The sequence below is a fragment of the Neovison vison genome, chromosome 3, assembly GCF_020171115.1.
Source record: "Neovison vison isolate M4711 chromosome 3, ASM_NN_V1, whole genome shotgun sequence".
Classification (NCBI taxonomy): domain Eukaryota; kingdom Metazoa; phylum Chordata; class Mammalia; order Carnivora; family Mustelidae; genus Neogale; species Neogale vison.
This window is the reverse complement of record NC_058093.1, coordinates 144,881,723-144,904,718: the sequence shown is the minus strand read 5'-3', so window position 1 is coordinate 144,904,718 and position 22,996 is coordinate 144,881,723. Positions and strand designations below refer to the sequence as shown.

The 22,996-nt window shown below is 38.0% G+C and overlaps 1 protein-coding gene across 1 annotated transcript in view; it reads left to right on the top strand.

The window, feature by feature from the left end:
- Positions 1–22,996, top strand: part of DCC (DCC netrin 1 receptor) — a 1,152,813-nt gene that overhangs the window by 1,057,272 nt on the left and 72,545 nt on the right. The window contains exon 22 of the mRNA XM_044242950.1: positions 12,661–12,726. Within this exon, the coding sequence (XP_044098885.1) occupies positions 12,661–12,726 (66 nt within the window). The remainder of the gene's footprint in view (positions 1–12,660; positions 12,727–22,996) is intronic.

Genomic DNA, 22,996 nt, shown 5'->3' with positions numbered 1-22,996 from the left:
TCCCGTGTTCGTATATGGATGCAGAACTGACCACACACTCCTGTTTAACATGTATTTATAAGGCTGCTGCATCTGAAGGTTGTGTTTGGATATCTTCCCAATATCAACTTTCCTTTCCCCATTTCTGTGAATACTCCGGAGAATAAAACAGCTTTCACTCTGGGGTCATCTTGTTCAAGGGAAGTCACAGCACTAAGTAGGTGATCGTGACAGTCAGTTGTCTCGGGAAACACAGAGATGACGCTAATTCCACTGCCTCAGCCAGCTCAGGCTGCTTATACAAAATGCCACCGCCTGGCGGGATGAGACAACAGAAATCTGCTTCTCACAGATTTAGAGGGTGTAAGTCCCAGATCAAGGTGCAGCCACGTTGGTTTCTGGTGAGAACGTTCTTCCTGGCTTACAGTCAGGTGTCTTCTGGCTGTGTCCTCATATGGCAGAGGGAGAACCGGCTCCCTCATATCTCTTCCTCTCAGATCAGGGCCATACCCTTGTGACCTCATTTGGCCTTAATTACTTCCACAGGGCCTCACACTGCTGTTAGGAATTCAGCACATGATTCTGGGAGGTGGTGGGCGAGCACAGCGAGGTTCACAGCATCCACTTTCAAAAAGAAAGCCGCTCTCTCGCTCTCGCTGATTATCTCCCCAGGGTTTCAGATGAGGAGGCAGAAGGCAGTGCTTTGCCCAAGGTCGCGCAAATATAGTTGTGGGCAGAGGTGGACGCCAACATGTTTCGCTCTGACTCCCAGAGTGTAGTGTGTCCACTGTAGACTGCTGCTCTCTACATGAAAAATGTGGCTCTTTGGTCTTCTGTAATGAGCTTAAACCTTTTAAAGTTTCTCACAGAAGCATTTATAAAAGCCTCTGTCTGGAATTGCAAAGGGGGATAAGCTATGACTATAAAATATAACCAGTTCTCAGAGGTGGTAATCATCTGACCAAACTTCTATCTTAAAGGATTGTTTTTACATCCTGGTATTCTGTTTAACCCCCAAATGTTCTTCTCCACTTCGAGGTGTCGATGTGTCATTCTAAACATGAGCACAAATGTCTACAAGGCCATGTGTGTTTCCATGTCTGCCCGCAGAGGGCATGCAGAGTAGGTGTTAGGGTCCTGTCGCAGGACCTGAAAGAAGGCAGGAACCTTTATGAAATGACCTGTGTCATCGCTGAGATGAATCAGAAACAAAATGCTGACTTCACACACTCTCAAGTGTCTTTCCCTCTTCGTAGCCGGCAGAGCTGGGATCTAAAACAGCAGAGCTACCAAGGAGATGGAAAGTCACAGGTCAGTTTATAGATCTAGAAGCAGGTGACCTGCTGAGAACTGCCCTCCCACCAAGAGGGAGAATTACTCACTTCTGAATCATGGTAACAGCTGATAATACCCAGCCATCAGCACGCAGTGGGTACTGCAGGAGGGGTGGAATGGGTTTGGAGACCTCAAATTCTAGTGCTGTCTTGCCACTGTGACCTCCTGTGTGACTTTAGGCATGTGATTGACCTCTCTCAGCATCTCACCTGTCAAATGATGACTCCTGCCCAAAGTATCTTTCGTTTTCTTTTAAGATTTCAGATGATCAAACCTGAGGTCTGGTGTTAGGTTTAAAAACCCAGGCATAGCATCTTCACATAACATAGTACTTCACATTTTTAGCATTCCCAGGATGCATCATTCTTCTAAGCACTGTTCATGTGCTATCATGTCCTCTTAAAATCCTTCCAGATATAGAAAATGAGACGCAGAGATGCTCAAACTTGCCCAAACACTCACAGCATGTAAGAAGAGGTTAGCCCAAGATACAGACCCCGGCTAAGTAATTTGAGAGTCTCTGCCCTTAACCACTGTATAATTTCTGGAAATACAGTGAGTTAATTGGTTCCTGCTTCGTTATCAAGAAAGTTAAACCTAAATGGCATCGCCATACATCCACCTAGTTTAAAGTTCTTTGTCTGTCCTCAGTAGGGTATTCAGGCGAAGTACTTAACACTACACCTGCCATTTTACACCTCAGCGGGTTTAATCTCATGAATAAACAGAACGTTAATTGTTTCCAATTTCAAGGAAATAGGGTTTTCAAGGCAGTCTAGTCAAGCTTGGAATTTTGTTAATGTAATCCAGACTTTGCAGGGTTTGGATTACACCAGCCAGGGTGTTGTTTGAAAAATTGAAGCCTTTAGCACCTTTTGATGGGAGCTGTTTAAATGAAAATTAAAACCTCTTTTTACCCTATTATTGGGCGGGGTGTCAACTACTTTGTTATTCAGTAGCTGCTACACCCCCCTGAAAGAGAGCTATTCTCACCTGTGCTGTTCTTAGGTCCAAAATTTTGCAATTCTAGAAATTATGATTACGGTATAAAAGTGGGGGGTGAAAAATGAGTAGTGTGCTTTTGATAAAGGGTTGAGGTGCTTCTCATGCTCCCAGCAAGCAGTCAAGTAGCTGCCTAAGTCAACCTCTCAGGAGCTTTTATGTTTCAATAGGTAACTTTGCAAGAAAACACATACTAAGTACTCTTAAGAATTGATGCGATTCATGGCATAATTGTAAATTTCTCCGACCCGGAAGATAGACAAGCCCTCCCAAAGATTTCTTAATAAGTTTTTTGTTTTGTTTTGTTTTGTTTTTTGTAAGAACCACTCCATTGCTGACTGTCCTTTGCTGTAGACATTAGCCAAATACCAGGTTCCTGGCTTGATTTTTCTGCCTACTACTGTTAGACCTGGACTCTGCCTCTTCAGTTTTCTTTCCAAAACAGATGGCTCACCAATGCTTATGGAGTCAAGACAGTTCTTTGACATCGAGACCCCAACTGCCCTTTTCTAGCCTTAAGACTAGGTCATCCCTCTACATACATCACAGTCTATTAGCAAACTGTATAAATCACTCTGAGAAAGGTGCATTTTCCCAACTCCATGCTTTTGCTGGTACCATCCTCTTATTGTAGCAATACTTTCTCCCTTTCTCTGCATCTTCTAAGCCTCCCTATCCCCCTGTGCTTTTTTCCAAGAAGCCTTTCTTGCCTTTCCAGTCTTTTGTTCTTCCGTATGTCCGTAACACCCAACTAATTCTTTGCTCTGTTCTTCATTTCTTATATTTCACTATTATATTCCCAACCTCTGGACCAGGTTGTAAATTCCTTGATGGCAGAGGACTCGTGTGATTCACACTGCCATTCCTACGTCTCAATCTCTAATTGAGAATCTGTCCTATTGTAGTTGCCTGGTAAGCATTTGTTGAACTGAATTATGACACACATCTTTGAGGAAACAGTCACAGAGTAATCTGGAAAGAAGGACTTTACCAGCTGATCAAAAGTGTAGTTGGGGGGGCGCCTGGGTGGCTCAGTGGGTTAAGCCTCTGCCTTCGGCTCAGGTCATGATCCCGGGGTCCTGGGATCGAGCCCTGCATCGGGCTCTCTGCTTGGCGGGGGCCTGCTTCCTCTTCTCTCTCTGCCTGCCTCTCTGCCTACCTGTGATCTCTGTCTGTCAAATAAATAAATAAAATCTTAAAAAAAAAAAAAAGTGTAGTTGGGACCTAAAATCAATAACGCTCAGGGTTATGGACACTGTGTATGTTACTGATCTTGGGGAAGATGAAAATGATGTGAAAATATGTTTCCAATAAGGCAAAAATATATTGAATATTCATCTATCAAGTTAAAGCTAAACTGAAAAAGAAGTTCTCTTTAATTCAGAAAATGGTGGTCACATTTGTAGATGACTCTGAACTCCTATGCACTTTTCTTGATCTCTACCCTTCCTGTCATTTCTTGTTAACAGAAAATTTATTTTTCTTGCTTTTCCCTGACTGCTTGTAATTCTGAGTAAAGAAAGGAGAAAAATCAAAACTAATGTTGATAAGGTTTTGAAATTTCAAACATGAAGTATGAAAAGAATTGGACTCCTTTTGACAACTTGCTGATAACAATGTACCTAGCATTGTGCTGATTGTGGTGAGGCATGAGAAAGAAGTACAGTCCGCTGGGTCTGTTCTCAAGAATCATGCAATGTAGTTAGGAGAAATATATAAATACCCCATCCCAACATTAAAAATATGAAATGTGAAATTAAGTGGTACCATCTCATAAATAAATATATATATATATTATATACACACAAATATATACACACACATATATACATATATATTTATATACACACACATATATACACATATATATTTCTATATCTACACACACATATATATACATATATATTTATCTATCTTTTTATATATATATATATATATATCTTCATTGTAGGGTTTCATATGGGCAATCACTATTGGTAATAACAGAAAAGACCATTTAAACACAACACTGGACTTTTGCTCTATAGGTAGAACTTGATTCAACACAAATGATTGCAGAGGGAAAGATTACCTGAACCTTTACTTAGAGAAATCCTAGAATTAGAAAATCCAGATGCCAAATAGTTGCTCATAGAGTGAGGATCGCAATGTGCATCCAGGGAACAGTTAGGGCCACTTTGCAGAATAATGCACAGTGGTAGGGAGAAGGAGAGAAAGAGAGAGATAAATTGTTGAGACTTTGCTCTTTCCCTTTGATCTGACACAGTAGTTCTCTGGCTTTCCTACTTTTCAACACATCAAGTATCCACTATCCACACTGGGCACGGAAGATCAGGATGCTCACCTCCAGAACCCTGAAAACCCCATTCATTCTTCGCTGCTGTTGCCAAGCATACCTTGCTTCTTGGTGCAGGGTGGGGTGGGGAAGAATTATGTGGAATAGGAAGAGGACCTAAGTATCCCTGATCTTTGAAGAGTTTTCCTAGTCTTATGTGCCCACTTCTGCTCTGCGTTTTCTGAATTGTCACATTTATTTGTCCCAGTGCTCAATATGGTTGCTAACTGAATGATTTCCTTTTGCTTCCAAAGTCTGTCGTGTCCTGTGTGTCCTTTTGAAAATGAAGCTACCACTTCAAGTCACACACCAGAACCAACTTTGAGAGATGTTCTAATTTTTATCCAACTCACGCCCCAGTCCTTCTTTTATTTATTAATTCACCCACTAATGGTAAAATCATCAGTCAGAGTCAGACCTATTCAGCTGCTTAAAATGAGCTTACTTGTAAATCATTCTGAGTCACAGTTTACTCACCTATAAAATGGAACTAAAAATGTCTGCCTTATGGATTCATAATTAATATTATTCTTATGCTACTTATTACCACAGTCTCTTACAATTCATTCTTCACACTCTGCCACAATACTTTTTCTAAAACACATATTTAATTGAGTTACTTTTCTGCATAAAATATCTGCAATGGACCTCCATCTTCTGCAAGATAAATTCTAGACTCTGGTAGAACATATAGGTAATTTTATTATTTCATGTCTGCCTATCTTCCTAAGCTTACCCGCCTCACTCTTTTCTGTCTGAACTACTCATCTTTTAATTCTCAACTCAGATGTCACCCGTAAAAAGTCTTTCATCATTTTACTAGGCATAAATAGTCAATTGTCCTGTTTTTCATTATGGCACCTACTTATAATATTTTTAAGACTTTTGGCCATACAATATAGTTATTCTTACTCAACATTTCCCCCCTTTGCTAATTTATGAGCCTTTGCAATAGTCATTCTATATCCCTAATACCTAGAACAGTGGGTCTATTTGATACATTTTTTTCCATTTTATTTTATTTCTTTTCAGTGTTCCAAAATTCATTGTTTATGCACCACACCCAGTGCTCCATGTAATACGTGCCCTCCATAATACCCACCACCAGGCTCACTCAACCCCCTATCCCCTCCCTTCCAAAACCCTCAGTTTTTTTCTCAGAGTCCACAGCCTCTCGTGGTTCGTCTCCCCTTCCAATTTGCCACAACTCCCTTCTCCTCTCCATCTCCCAATGTCTTCCGTGTGATTCCTTATGCACCACAAATAAGTGAAACCGTATGGTAATTGACTTTCTCTGCTTGACTTATTTCACTCCGCATAATCTCTTCCAGTCCCATCCATGTTGATATAAAAGTTGGGTATTCAATACATTTTTTGACTAGATGGATGGAGCATGAGCTGATACATGAATGAAAAATTTTGTGCTCCAACAGCGTCATTACTTATACATACTAGCAGTGCAGCTAGTGTGATCCTGGCATTCTCGTGTTTTCCAACTGTAGTTGCAACTTCCTGACATACAGTCACTTGGAGAAGAAAGAGTTTTCATGCTCTTTTGTTACTTCTCCTTGCACTGCATGGCAACTTCACTCAGACACAAACATATCTCAGACTGCCTTCGGGATAAGCTTGTGGACCATCCAGGTAGGGGGAGAACTTCCATGATCATTCAGTAGATTTGAAAACTGTTGTTCTTTCATAATCCATGAAAGATTCTTCCTCATCTTCCACATTTTAGTCAGTGAATGCGCTAGCTGAAGATGTAGTTATCCAGGAGAGTGCCCATGTTTAGAGAAACAGGAGGCTTTTTAGATTTTGATTAAGGCAAGGCCGCACCTAAAAGGGATGTCTTAGACCCATATGTTGGCCATTATTCCAGATATACTATAGACAAGAATGCATACAAGGAGAGAGGAGAAAATTCCATAATCACCATATGATTTATATATATATATGTTTTGTTTTTTTTTTTCTTTTCTTCTCATTGGCTGACATCTATCCTCATGGAATTCAGATACCAGAGAGTCTGGGATATTGCTGCTTTATTCTCGTGCTTGCAAAGGAAGAAGAATGCAATGTTTGCAAACTTTTTTCTTTCCTTAGAACATTTCTCAGGCAACTCTTCTTTACCTCTCAGTTGTCACACTGCAAAGAACTCCAGGAAGTCAGGACCCAAAATCAAACGGAGGTGTCAACCAAGAGCCAGAAATTAGAGGTTCATTTATTGAAATTGTTTCTCTCTATGATGACTGCAACTTCCATTTTGCACAGAAGTGCCCTGATTAATACCCAGATCCAGGCATAATTAATCATAGCACGCTCTTTCATTCTTAAAGTGGCCTGGTTTTCATAACTGTATGGTCACCCAATTCATGTTATTTGTCTGTAGGAAAATAATCTTAAATTTTAGATTGATTTCTAAAGATTTTAAAAATGAATTTGCTTTTCCTTGTATTCTATTCTATCCATATTTTATTGCATAAAGTCAAAACTTCAAACTCCAAAAAAAAAAAATAGTGCTTCTCATGGTCAAGGAAAAGATGGATAGATGGATAATCACATATACGGTTCTCTTATGTTGTGTCTAACTCAGAGTAGGTCACCAAATACATTCCCATTCTCAAAATTTACTGCTCTTAGACTTGCCGCAGGTGACAAATATAAGGAGATATTGTGATGGAAGGAAGGCAAAAAGGATTTGTTGAGCACCAAGTCTCAATATGTGGCAGGCGTGTTAGCTTCTCGTACATATGAAGTAGTAACATTCTAGTTTCTTTCAGTCAATGAGCTTTCTTTCATGTTTACTTGAAAGCATGTGTTCAGGAGAGCACATTAATTCTTTTCCATTAATATGTGCTTGAACTATCCTAGGTATGAGTTATGATTTCACTCTCTGGCTTTTAGATATCCTGATGCCTTTGTTCAAAGTCAGCAATATTATCAACCTTGTGATAAATTGATCTCTTAGACATTTTCTTAGCCTCTGAAAAATCATCTGCTTCAAAAGAGATCTCCATATGATCTGTGTATTGGACCATAAAACTGTATTCATGTGTCATTAATAGATATCCTTTATCCACTCGTACACAGGACACAAAATCAATTCAGTTTCCATCATTATCACCAGAATTATTTTCACAGAAGCTATTCTAAGATCAAGAAGATACCTCAGTGTTCTGCATCCTTGAGAGAATGTATATTGAACATTTGTTAGATGACCAATCTGTTCATTCGATTTAGATTACGGACCATAGGTTTTTCTCAGGATTGATTGTGTGGGTACCATTCCAGAGGACCCTTCCTTATCCTCCCTCAGGGAAGAGAGATTAAAGAATAGATCAGAACTACCACATCCAGTTTTCTTCATGTCCTCTACACATTAATTTTCCATTAACTCTTCCCTGAACTTGTAAATATCTATTCAAAAAAAAAAAAAAAAAACCAGACTCAAGAAATTTCAGTTAAATTAATCCTTGTTAGGTGCTGATAAATATTTTTACCATGGATTCTCCATTTGTCCATGACTGCTCAAAGTAGGGACTTAATGTAAACATTAATGTTTCATTTTATACAAACACACACACAGATACACATCACAATAAAGACATAAAAACAATATTTCAAGTGATATGTAAGAAAAAGAACATAGAAAATAACTTGTATAATAATTGTAACGTAAACTCTTGTTCACATTAATAATATATCATTAAGCATTGTAATTCACATTAGTCACTCATCAAGGCTTGAGAACACAGTATACCGTCACTTCGGTAAACACCAAGGAATATCATCATAATGAACACACTTCCTACAGGAGGTCATGTTACCTCTGCCCACTTTTCCCCTCAATCCAGGAAGTATGTGGCAGGGAAATCATAGAGACTTTAACTTTTGCCCAAGGGAGCATGTCTCTTGCCAAAAAAAAAAGAAAAGAAAAAAAAAGAAAAAGTTGAAAAGAAGTCTCCTTCTGAGATCTATCCTTTATCATTGGAAGAAAATATAAAAGTTTACTCTTTAAATGACTTCATATTTATAATACTATAAAAATGAAAAGAAGAGGAGGAACATGAAATTTCTGGTTTGGACTTACCTAATAGGTACCCATATAAAATAAATTTGGAAATATATAAATAATTTTTAATAACTCTTAAAATAGTCATACACTTCCTCTTTTCAAAGTTAACCATGGGCTCATTTGTTTTATTGTTCTTTCTGAAAGTACCATTTCCTGGCTTCAAAACCTAGGGAAAAGTAAAAAACATCTGTTTTAATTATCAAAAATGACCTTGGTGAAATTAAATTACCTGGATAAAATACCTAGTTGGTTATATGATATATGAATTTATTACTTTTTAGTATCTTGATTCCTTTCCTCACCCTCATTTCTATTACAAAGAAAATATAGTTACAGATTAACACAAGATTTTCTGCAGAATATAATCGTTTATTCATAAAATATATCCTGATTACTGTGTCACATAAAGTCATGATACTACTAATTACACAAAAAAGAAAACATGCCCATTTCCAATTTTTTTGAACCATGTTGAGCTTCATTTCAATACAGAAAAGCTGGTATACATTGAGATGTATTACATTAATTTTACAAATGTTATATGTAAATATCATATATTTGTTGTGAATTTTCTATTTCAAAAAAAGTTAAAGATTTAATGCAGCATGCAAAAATAATCAGGAGCTTTAATTTAGGTAGAAGACATGAGGCTGAAAATAATACATTATTTTTATTTGCAAGTAGTTCTTTCAACAATACTAGACAAATTTTTAAAATGATGATTTTAATAATAATTTAATAATTATTATTATTAAATTATTATTAATAATTTAATAATGATTTTCTAATAAAAGATGGGTCAACTTGTCCTTAAATCTTTAAAGTCAAGACAAATTAAAAACCATCTGCAGCTGGTTTTTAATCCTATGTAGAATCGGGTTAGAGTGAACCCACTTGCTCTGTTACGGCAGGATCCTCACTTACTACATGTTTTTCTATTACCACTTCCCTGAGAATCTAGGATTGCCCCTTGCATTTAGCAGGCCCTTAATAAACTTTGAATGAATTATCACCAGTTTTATGCTCCACTAATAAAGACCTCTGGGATCAGAAAATACTTTATACTTTTGCGTCAACTGACTTTCCATCTTGCAGAATCACATTCATCTTCTGTTTCCCTAGGTCAGTGCTTATGAAATTAACCAAGTTTACTAAACACATTTGGTATTTGATCCACATCAAAAAGCCCTTAAAAATACTGTGAAGTGCAAGCAGTGACACTCCGTGCCCTTTTTGATCTTCAGTGTCCCTCATGTGACAACTTGTGGTTCTGGCAATGGGAGAGTCTTTTTTTTTTTTTTTTTGGTCTGTTTTAGCTTATTATTTTCCTCACAAAGGAAGCTTTTCTGTAAGTTAAAAGACATATTTTAGAGAATAGAAACGTACCAGGACACCAAGTTAAAATTTTATTCTCGCATCCTTAGATGAAGAGATCCCCAGACTCGCCAATATCCCAGAAATGTGTTTCCTTACTGAAGTGGTGCAGGGACTCTAAATTACCATAAATCCAATCTTGCTTGCTGATGATATCAAGTTTCTTTAAAGTACTTTCTGTTGGGTTTGTTAAGAGTTACTTAATTTTCTTTTGTAGTATCAATCTAATTATAACCAACAAAAAGTTAAGCAATGTCAATACACTAGATTGTGTGGGTAGAATGTCCAAGTTTTAAGCTGCCCTCTCTTCTGTAGAAAGCATTTCCAGAATTCCTTTATCTGGCATAGAGCTCTAACCATACGACATCTGATTTTCTCCTACCTATTGAAATTCACAGTGTAATCAATAGCCTCACTAAATCCAGGGGGAGCCCTACTCATAGAGCTTTATGTCTGGGTAATATATGGATGTGCTTGTGGGCTTGTTTTTGCATCTTCCCACAAACTAGCTGGGAGATGGAGAAACTTCATTAAAAAGACATTTGTCAGGATGCTAGAGGAAAAGGAAAATCCTCCACAGACTATTTACCTAATTTCCAGCCAATACAGGATTACTCCCACCAGGAATCATTTATTGCTTTACTGGCCTAAGTGATGGGACTGTTAGCATCTCTTTTGGCTGACTGCTTTGCAATCTAACTACTTTCAGATGTGAGAAAAGCTATCTTAATATTCATACAGAACTTCTGTCTCACTTCATTTCTTCCAGCATTGATCTTACAGTGTCCCGTGGGCAAAGCTTATTCTCTGTTCATTGAAACCCCAAATGTGTCAGAGTCACACAAGTAAGGTATCTGGGAAAAGGCTTGTCCACAGTTTAGTAGGTCCACCAAAATGTTCACATTTGCTGCTTATTTCATTTGCTTCTCTCCTGCCTTTTTCCATGGGGAGCCTCCATCCTAATACCTGCTTTATAAACCCTCATTCACTGGCCAGCAGATTTTAAATTTATCAATTTATGCTGAAAACAGAAGATGATATGATTAGATTAATGCATGCATTGCTTGTTGGAAGCTTGACATCCTAACTTCAGCTCTGGCTTGCTATGAGAATAATTTCTAGAATTCTGAACGAATGGTCTGTTAACAAGATTTAAGTTGTTCACTCACAACAGTTTTGCAAATAAAATGACATCTTGGGAAAGTGTTAGCGAGAGGAGTGTTTGGGATGCCAAACAATGTCACAAAAGCAGGACTTGAAAGCCTTAAAGAGGAAGAAAAATAAGGACACCTAGGGGGCTCAGTCAGTTAAGCGTCTGCCTTTGGCTCAGGTCATGATCCCTGAGTTCTGGGATGGAGCCCCTCCCCCCCCACCCAGTGATCCCTGCATGAAGCCCCACATTGGGCTCTGCACTCAGTGGGGGAATCTGCTTGAGATTCTCTTTCCCTCTACCCCTCCCACTTGGGCTCTCTCTCTCTCTAAAATAAATGAAAATCTCAAAAAAAAAAAAAAAAAAGAAGAAGAAGAAGAAGAAGAAAATCTATGCATGTGAGCAAACAACCTGTGTTATTGTGGCTGACTGCCTCAGTTGGCTCCCTCTACCTCATCACACTGGTAGTAACTGCTTGCGGAGAGAACTCTCCAAAGTGAATAAATGGAATATTAGCTGTATTCTTGTATGTGTTTGCATATAAATTCAACTCCCAATTGTGTTCCTATAATTGTCAGTCTAACAGATATTCTAGAATTCAAAATCTAACAAAATAATTATAGGTCTACAAATGTGCCAATAGAAAAAGGTATTACCTGTGGTGAATCACCATTAATTAAATTTGGATCATGGTACAATTCTGGTTATTTCCTGGCTCAGTGCTCTTAAAGACTGCTTTTACAACTGTTGCACACCTACTGGAAAGCAGTGTTTCCAGTAATGTGATACTAAAGAAGCCTTCTTCCTTCCTTGCTGTGTTTGTAAGAAATATTCAGAATAGGTATGTGTGTGGTGCCGTAACCCCATTCTTTACTCCCTATCTAATATCTCATTCCCAGACACCTGTTTGGCACATACCACAAGGACTGCTCAAAAACCCATTTATGAGACAAAATGTGCTGTAGAGTAATAATGCTAATTTGCCACAAAGTCACATAAGATGGATGGACCTCTTACAGAATGAAAGGCTTGGGGGGGGGCTCTACCTCTCTAGGGGTCATGACCGGCACCCTTTCTGTTCTGAGATGACCAGGAAAACTGGGGACACTTTTTCCAAGAAGGTTGGGGGAAAAAAAAAAAAAAAAAGAGGGCAGACGACATTTCAGAGAGGAATTGAATTTAGCTTGTTTAAAAGAGTCTCTATTCATGACAGATTTTTGTCACACACAGAAAATAATATTTTCTCACAAAGTGTACGGGAATTAATATTCTGAGCCTTTCTCTGTGGTGGCCAAAACACCTTGCTCAATTGTTTGTGTGTTTTAAAATATTTATTATTTCTGTCTGTTTTCTCTCACAGTGCTTTCACGCTCTGTATCCCTAACATTCTTGTGTTTTCCCAACAAACAGGTCGTCATGGAGATGGAAGTTATTGGCCAGTTGATACTAATTTGATTGATAGAAGCACTCTCAATGGTAAGTCTATCAATTAGGTTCTATTGGATTAGTTATATTAATTAAATGGTTAATTCTAGAGTGTCTGAGGCGATTTTTTTTCAACTACTGAAAGTGTTCAGAGCCCCAGTCCTAAGGTTTTAGTGGGGATAATAGAAATGTGAAATTATTAGCAAACCTGTAGCGTATCTTGCCAGCAGACAGTGCCAGTGAGAGTCAACAAGTGTACAAAACAGAATCAGTTAGAAAAGCTTAGAAAAATCACTTTTGTAAGTGATGAGGGGTTGTTAACAATTTAATATTTAGATTTTAAAGTGTTACATGTACTTAAAATGTTTCCAAAAATTTAATATTATTAGAGAAAGGTGATATCTAAGGTAGTTTGAAATAAACCCATCAGCTTCCTAAAATGAAGTCACTGGAACCTTTTGCCTAGAGAGTTTACTCTCCAGAATCCTCTGGCACCTTATTGCTAATTTTTCTTTGCACTGTCAAGATTAAACATTTCTGGGTGCCTGGGTGGCTCAGTGGGTTAAAGCCTCTGCCTTCAGCTCAGGTCATGATCCCAGGGTCCTGGGATCAAGCTTCACATTGGGCTCTCCGCTCAGCAGGGAGCCTGCTTCCTCCTCTCTCTGCCTACTTGTTATCTCTGTCTGTCAAATAAATAAATAAAATCTTTAAAAAAAATTACTTCCGTTCGCTCTAATGGATCATTCACATGCTTTGGATTTGAGCAGACAGAGGTACTCTCTTAACTGCACAGAAGCAGCTTGTTGGTGTTGGAGCTGTCTTCTAGGACCTTGTCCTCAGTTTTGCTGAAATGGAAACTATGGGAGAATGGAATAATACTAGCCAAACTCCCAAGGGACTGATACATAAACACTAAATTCCTTTTATAGGATTTTATAAAATTGTTCCAGTTGCTATTGTTTGGTATGGCTTACTATAAATATATTCCATATATTAAAAATACAAATATGAACACTGTGTATCCATCAACGAGATTAAGATATTAAATAGTCAACTTACAATTGAGATCTCTTACAATTGATACATGTCTGACTTATCACATGCTTGCCACCATGTCCTCCATTCCTCATTGAGGTAACCACTCTCCTAAATGTTCTATTTTATACACATTTGTCACCTTATAGAAATGGCATCATACTATATGTATTTGTTGCAACTTGTATTCCTCTTTAATTTTGTTTTTAAGATTTATCCATATGTTTACAAATACCTCTCTTTCATTTATCTTTACTGCTGTATACTGTTTTATTTTATGGAAATAACACAATAGACGTATATAACCATTTTAGCAGGATTTCATGAGAAATTGATTACTGAATAGATAAATATTCATTTGGGTGGTTTCCTATTAGAAAAACCATATGGGAAGCCAAAACTGCAATCTAAAAATTGCTTGCTGGGTGAGAAGCTAGAATAAGGGGGTGAGTTACATGATTATTTCCTATTCTGGGCTATGATAACCTAATACATCTATTTTTCCCAAAGAGGATATATGTGTCTGTGGAGTAGACCAGATGCTCCAGATAAAGACTCAGTGTCCCCTCCTCTGGCCGGTGGTGGACTCAGGGACATATTTTTACCTCTTACCTCTTCTTTTGTAATTGCTACACATACCCTCTTCCAGTAATAATGCATTTACTTGACCACACAAGTATAATTTCTTACATTTAAGCTTCTTCAATATATTCCAATCAGACCTATCTGAGGTTATATCCGGGATGCTCCTTCCAGAGTACTACAATCCTCACCACTATTGTCTTGCACACAGATCCTTTTCCCTCATTAAGCAACACTATTGTCTCCTATAGGTATTTCAGGTTTAGACACCCGGTATAGCTAGTACCTGGCTCTGGTAGTTTCCAGACTCTCATACACACAAGGGACACTTTGGGGAGCTCACAACAAAAAGATGAGAAGAGGGATATGTTGGGACTGAAAACAGACCAAAGACGTGCTCTTTAAATAGGTTTAGATAATGGTGGCTCCCTTCCCAAAAGCATGCAGGTTTTATCATCTCATTATTTTGCCTCAAATTTTAAGCCTCAACAATATGCCAAACACACTTCACGCATTCAAGCAGTCAGTTAAGAATGGCTACTAAGCCCTCACTGCATCCAGGGAGCTCTCTATGAGCTAAACCCATATACTGAAAGCTAGACCCCCACAGGAGAGACAAACAAAGGAGAATTACCCAGGACAAGGCAGAGAAATACACCCCGGGAAGATGAAAGAAAGTGAAACAAATCCCAGAAATGTGAGGGAGGGTAGAGAAGGTCCTTATTGAAATTGGGTGGGAAAACAACATTGTAGAGGGTTTTGCCCTGAGATAGGGATGTTCTAGGGTTAGAGTCCATGCCAGGAATTAACATCATCTTCTTTCATTTTATCCTGCAGAGCTGATGTTCAGATGCTGTTCTATAGAGAGTTTCAAACTGGAATTCATCCATAGCTAAGGGCATAACTATCTATACTGGCATAAGATGGTGTTTTTTGAAGAGACAGAGTGCCAGGAAATTAGGAGAGAGTCAGAATGGTTAACTGAGCAGAAACGGTTGTCCCTTCACAGTTCCTACTCTCTGCTAAGACATGGTCATGGGTATCAAAGGTGCAGTCGGTGCAAGCCTCAGACAGAGAGCCGTGTGTTCTCTTAAACTGTACGTCCTGAAGAGCTTTCATTTTGGATAAAACTGCCAAATTTAGCAACTCAAAATACAGGAGGTCCATGAAAATTTCAGTCATTTCTAATTGCCTCTAAATATGAGTAAAGGAAAATGTTGCAAAGAGTTCCTATCTCAGTGTATATATGCATCTCAAGGTACATACGAACAGGCAACTAGAAATACTTGAAACTTAACAGAGCCTCCTATATTCTTAATTACTAAATCTAGCAGTCCTCATCTTGGATCAAGTTTCAAAGTGTGATATTAACTATTTGAACTTCATGTTCAAACTAAAGGGAGGTTTCTGAAAAGAAACCCCACACCACGATAGACACAAACAGGTAAGTCAACAAGAACTTTACAGAGGAGTCAGACCTCACATGAAGAGAATGGCAGTGACAGTAATTAAGGGAAATGCATGTCATTGCATTTTTTTTTTTTTTGCCATTGACGCTTCCTCGTGAGAAAGATAATTGCAGTTAAATTGAGTCTGATATATGTTATCTCACCAGAGAAAGTCATGGAGATAAAATAGAGGAATGACAGCCAGTGACTTTGAACTAGTTTAGATAGATTATTGTCATCTCCCCTTCGCACTTTTCGGCATCACTTCATGACGTTTTAGGTATTTCCTGTTAACTGAATGGGATGAACAAAGCACCTGAATCATTTCTGGAGCCCTTACTGGAATAACGAATTGTTACAAGCTACTTGACTAGTTAAGCTGAATTGATACCCTCTGAGAGACAAGGGCAGTGGAGGGCAAACTTCATCTGTTTCCCATTCTATTTGGCTAACTCATAAATGATGGTAAATATGTAATTTAACTTTAGCTTAGGTTATTGCAAGCCAATCAGCTAAGGCATCTTAGAAACCCTACCTTCCTAATTAAAGTTCTGCTAATGTCTTAAGCCTTAAGAAGGGGGTATAATTTCTAAATTAATGTGCAAATGAAACCTTGACTGATAAAACCCTGACCCCACCCAACCGAGTCTGCATCAACAAAATATTTTAAAATCTGAGTTTTTGAACCGCAAAACCAGGAAAAATTTCATACAGCTCCTCTTAGAGTGACGTTATTATTAAGTTTTCCTGTCTCTCCCTACACTTCCTGGAATTTATCCTTCAAAGAATTATAATAGAATAATGGCTTATTGTCAGGATACTCAAGCTAGTTGCAAATAAATTTAGACCTCACTAATCACTTACGCTCTCTTACAGAATGCCACTCTTTTAAAAATGCACTCTTGGAATTCAAGTAAAGAAAAACAAAGCTATAGTTCATGTTTACTCTTGTAGTTGGAAGCCCTTAATTAAATTGAGGGAACTGAAGAGGCATCCTAAATTTCTTGCTGATGGCAGGTAGAATCAAAGCTAATATGTACTGATATGCTCGTATTTTACTTTTATGGTGCATTCAATTTTATGGTCCAAATTCTTAAAGCAGGAAAATCTTCAACTTCTAAAAATGTGATTTTGTGGTTTATATTTGTATGAATAAGAAAAACAGTGACAATCCCTTCAATCCTGCTTTTCTCATTGGGGAAGATAAATCACCAATTTCTTTTCGTCAGTGGCTCTGTCTGTAATTTGTTAAATTAGTAATTTTAGCTAAGAGGTCTAGGATTCCTCCAAATAGGTTGCTATATTGATCTCAACCTTTAGATACCAAATTAAGTTTGATAGGCATTGATGCTTTGGTAAAATATTGTTAAAAAGTCGATATTTTTAATTAATTTTTAAATATTCAGAGTCATATTAGGTGCTCTTAAAACATGACTTACTCTGTGTGCTTAGGAGAAAAAAATAATTCTTTTCTCCCTACTTTTGAAAAATTTTGTTTTACTATTTTCAGAACTTAATAACATTTTAACTAAATAAAGTGTGCACTAAAGCTCTTCCATATTGCATGAATTGATCATTCTGAGATTGGCAAGCTATTATAAGATATTGAGCAGACAACTTAATGTTAAGAGAAAGGTCCAGAAATAAAACTTTATGTTGTTTCCCTGATAGAAAGTCACTGGAGTCTTCCAGGTTCTCAAGCTCTAGTTTACACGCGGCTCTGCCTACCTACCAAACAACCGTTATCTATGGCAAATGATTCCAAGGATCCCAGACTAATCCCAAGCCCCAGGTTCTAGAATGACTTTTTTAAAAAAATTTTTTTATTTCTTTTCAGCGTAACAGAATTCATTGTTTTTGCACCACACCCAGTGCTCCATGCATTGCGTGCCCTCCATAATACCCACCACCTGGCTCCCCCCACCTCCCACCCCTCGCCCCTTCTAGAATGACTCTGCCAGGAATTAAGACTGTAGGAATCAAGTCACTTAAAGTTTTGGGATCTCAATTTTTCATCTGAACCTAGAAGGTGTTAAGCTAAATCAGGGTTTCTCAACTTCAGAACTATTGCTGTTTGAGACTGGACAAGTATTTGCCATGGGGCCCATCCTAGGTAACGTAGGATTCCTGGCCTTTACACACTAGAAGCCAGGAGTATTTCCCCTCTACCGTGTTGTAAGAACCAAAAATGTCTCTAAACTTTTTGCCAAACTTCCCTTTGGGGAGCAAAATCTCCCCAGTTAAAAACCACTGATCTAGATCGTCATCCCCCAAAGGTTGTTTCAAGGTAAACAGGTCCCATGAGAAACTCTGAGGAAAAAAAAAAAAATGTCCTTTGTCAAATGAGGATTAGGAACCTGGCTGGGCCACTCATGTCTCTTTTGCCAGTTCCCCCTCTTGTACCTGAACACTAGAGGTATCAGTCTTGAAAAAGCATGTCTACTGACTCTACACTTGATCGGTGACCTCATCTACTCCCCTCTATGTGCCAGCTCCCAAATTTACATTCCGAACACAGACCTTCTAGCTGTCTCCTTATAAAGTAGCATAAGATCTCGACCCCAACATAGTCAAGACTGAGCTCTTGTTCTTCTCCCACTGGTCTTTCTCCCTCTCCCTCACCTCAGACACAGGACTCTGGCTCAAGTCTGAATCTGACGCTTCCTTTTTTAACTCTGCCACCTGCAGTCTGCTTTGTTCGTCCACTTTCAGACTGTGCTGTGTGTCTGTCTGCTTTGCTTGACTGCCTGGCCAGCACCTCAGTGGAAGCTATATTACTGTCTCTCTCCTGGAGAACGTTAACATCTTCTTGGCTGGTCTCTCCCTTGTTTCTTTTTCTTTTTTCTTTCTTTTTTTTTTTTTTTTAAGATTTTATTTATTTATTTGACAGAGCGAGATCACAAGCAGGCAGAGAGGCAGGCAGAGAGAGAGGAGGAAGCAGGCTCCCTGCCAAGCAGAGAGCCCGATGCGGGCCTCGATCCCAGGACCCTGAGATCATGACCTGAGCCGAAGGCAGCGGCTTAACCCACTGAGCCACCCAGGCGCCCCCTTGTTTCTTTTTCCAGCCTCATTTTGTGCCAGCTCCCTTTGGCTCCCAGTGTTTCAGACACATGATCTGCTCTCAGTTCCCCTGTAAAGAAACAGGCGCTAACTCCTAGAGTACTCCATGATTCTGCCTAAATGTTACTTTTATAGTGAGGTCTTTCATTATGACCTCCCTCCTCCTACAAGGACTATTATGGTTTCATATTACATCTTTCTTTTGAACTCTACTGTTTTTTAAAAATACCCATTATAGTCGTAATTTTATATGTATTTACTTCATGATTTGTTTACTCTTTTCCAGAAAGTTGTAAGCTCCATGAGGTCAACAATCATGCCTCTTTTTGAGAGGCCTGTGGGGGGCGGGAGCAATCACAGTGTTCTGATTTGATATTTACTAGTGTATTCCTCAGATGAGACAAACCTAGGATTCTCCTACTCTGCCGCCGTGCCACAGTGTTCTACTTTGGAAACTATTCTCAAACCACATAATACACAAGAAGATAATGATGTGTAAAGTATTAGGAAAGAATATAAGCATGGCCCTATAAATACTTCCTAATGGTTCCATAGCCTGGCTATTGCTCCCTCTCTGTTCTTCCAGAAAAACAGCTCAGAAAAGGAGCTTTCACAGCTCCCTTCTAACAGTTATGGGTTGATCCCAGATGAGACGTAACTTGACATTCTACTCCCGTCACATTATCCAGACAAGGTACATGTTTCAAGAACAGAAGAGATAAGCCACTTAATATATATTGATTTTTTTTTCCTTTTGTGGTCTAACCAGTTAGGCAGACTTACGGCTATATCACAACTATGTGTGCCTCTTACAGTTTCCTTTCTGCCGTCTTGAATACTTGAATGAATTCTGTCCCCATAAGCCCCTCAGCTTTACTGAGGTATCATAGATAAATAACATTGCCTAAGTTTAAGGTATACAATGTGTTAATTTGATAGGCTTTTATATGTAAAAACAATCACCACCATAGCTTTAGCTGACAACCCCATCCCATTACATAATTACCGTTTATTTGTTGTAGTAAGAAAATTTAGTATCTACACTCTGAGCAACTTGCAAGTATACAGCACAGTATTATTAACTGTAATCACCATGATGTACATTGTAACCCCAGAATTTATTCTTCTGGTAACTGGAAATTTATACCCTTTGATCAATACCTTCTCATTTCCCCCAAACCCATCTCGTTAGCCACCATTTTACTCTCTGTTTCTATGAGTTCAGTTTTTTCAGATTCCAAATACAAGTGATGTCATAAAGAGCACTTATCTTTCTCTGTCTGATTTATTTCATTAGCTTAGTGCCCTTAAGGTCCACCAGTGTTTTGATCATAGCATCATGTCCCCAGCACCTAACTGGGTCTTAAACATATTTTTCTAGAATAATTGGATATACTCTTTACCATCCCTGCCCTGTCTCTCCTGGCAATCCACAGTTCACATTAGCATGTTCAAAATTCTGAGATTTTAGAAAAGAAATATGTTTTTCAACTAAATTGACCAAGGAACTTCCTCCCCACCCCATAATGCTGATTAATATTTCATTTTAGGGAACATTGGGCTAGATTATCTGTGAAATTTCTTCCAGCTGATTGACTCTATAGCATCTTATTTCAGCAGGAGATGCTTTGAAATATTCAATGCCATAGGAATTCTGTTCGAATTCAAAGACCTGTAAAATTATTGAGATGTATGTTGAGCTCAAAGTGTTCTAATAACAAAACTGTTATCAGTGAAGACTGCAATTGTAGGAAAGAAGCCCAGTCCCCAGGCAATCATTGGATCTGTTCTCTCCCAAGTACTATAAAAATTAAAGACATTATTATTTCACGAAACCAATTTTCCAATTACTACTAAGACTTTGGGCCCATTGGATTATGAAATATATATTTGTTTTTACTGAATTTATTTGAAAAAGGATGAAACCTTTTATGGTAATCAAACATCATGAAAATAAAAACTGGATGGAATGCCCATGTGACTTTTAAACATTTATTTCTTTCCTTATCAATTTTAATGAGACACATCTAGGTCTTTGATGACTCAAACAATGGATATCCAAGCTATTTATGATAACACCAAGAAAAGATGTATTAAGACAGTGTATTTTTCTTTAATTTGGAAAGATCACATAGAATGAATTTATTGAACAACATAATATCTACTGAGGGCCAACTCTGGGCCAGAGCCTGTGGCCAGTGTGTTATATCCATCATCTCATGAAATAATCTCCGTGTTCTGGTGGATATTTGCAAATCTCTGAATTACATGGAGCTCCCCCTCTGAAGCCCCAAAGGTGCTAAGTGTTATCTGGCCTCTTCTGGACTCAGACTGTCATTCAGAACTCTTAAGGGTAGTGATCTAGTTTTGTGAGCTCTAAATTTTTTCCTAAATTGGAGCAGTCTTTGATGCATCCACATACATGGTTGATGGCCATTGCTTGCAGATTGTGTATTTGTGAATTTACCTACTGCTAAAATTTATTTTTAGCCACCAAAATCAGTACCTGTAGAACTTTTATGGTCATCTGTGGACATGTGCAGAGCAGCCAAAAATTTAAGTAGCTCAGTAGTCACAGACTCAGCCGAAATGGAACAAGGGGAACCTCTGCCTTATTATTTCTGTTCTCACAGCATAAATAGGTGTCCTTTCTACCGTGTATTTAGTGTCAATTGTTCCTATTTTTGTGAGTTTTCTGGTGGAGGGAATCAGTGTTTAAAGTGGCCCTTATATGTAGTGATGAGGGGCTGCTCAGTGTTCCTACGTGCAAAAGGCCGTGTGATGTACCTTGTGGAGAAAATGTGTATGTTAATTAAGCGTCACTCAAGCATGAGCTGTCATGTTGTTTACTGTAAGTTCAATGTTAATGAATGTACATTCTATATTAAAGTGTCTTTAAGCAGAAACACCCATGAAACAAGGTTATGCATTGACTGATAAAAATGTAACCAGAGACTCCCAGGAACCTAACATTGAATTGCCTCCAGAAGCTATACTTAGTATTCCTTAATTCAGTGTTTACAGCAACTTTATAGAACAAATTACTACTACTAATGAGGTTCAACTATATCAAAAGAGTCCTTTCCACTTGACTTTCTGAACTATGCACTTGATATCAAATATTCTGATTATTCAGGCTTTGAATTGAGATTGGGAACTTAATGAAAGATCCTGAATACCAAGTTTTAAACTGATGGGAGCTTTTATGAGGAAGTCATAAAGGCCTGGAGTCAAAGATTTATAATGGGAGTCCTCAAGATCCCTAACTCTCCGAGGCAAATGGCACCAATATAATCTCACTAATGTGCAGCAGAGTCCAGAGTCATTACTTTCTGACTTGAAATGTGGTGTCTTTCTGGGTGGAAAGGGAAAAAAATGAGTAGAAATTTGAAAAATTCTAGTTTACAAGGTTTTAAAAATGTTCGCAAGTTGTACTGCTCTGTAGGACTCAAACTAAGTTGATCAGAAATGGTGAACTGTTAAATTTAAGTCATGCTAATAAAAACCCATGATATCTCCAACTGTCTTCATTGTAAGCTCTCACATAAAAGGTTAATTTATTCCAATCAATTAATTTATTAAGCACAGAAAGGGCATATTGAGATACTACAGTAAAATGACTTTTTAAACGGTAAGTAAAACTATGCTACAGAAAGTTCTGACCTTTCATTACTTGCCTCATTCCTTTGTAGTAAATGTAAAAATTACTTCAAGGAAATCATTTCTTTCACCTAGAAGCAGAATCTTTTAACAGAAAGTGCTATTTAAACACTTTCATGAGTTTCTCCCCAAAGATTCTAGTTCTATCAGAAGTGCTTAATATTTTTCCAATAACAATGACTCAGCAATAACTTAAATTTAGGTGACTATTGTTTCAAAAAAGCATTGATTCTTAACCCACTGAGCCACCCAGGTGCCCCGCATTGATTCTTAAATAACTGTCAAAAGATAGTGTTTTGATTTTGAAGCAAGAACTGGGTTTTCTATTCATTTCTGAGAAATTAATTTATTTTTCACATTGAGTGTTATTTCTAAGAATTTTGTAGTTTGGAAGTTTACATCAAAAGTATCCCAAATGGTATGGTAGATTATCAATTTAAGCAACATTTTATTTAATGTTTTCATAGTACAACGAAATTATATTACTCCCTATCAGGTGCTAAGTTGATTATTTTCTATATTTTCTCTAATTCTGA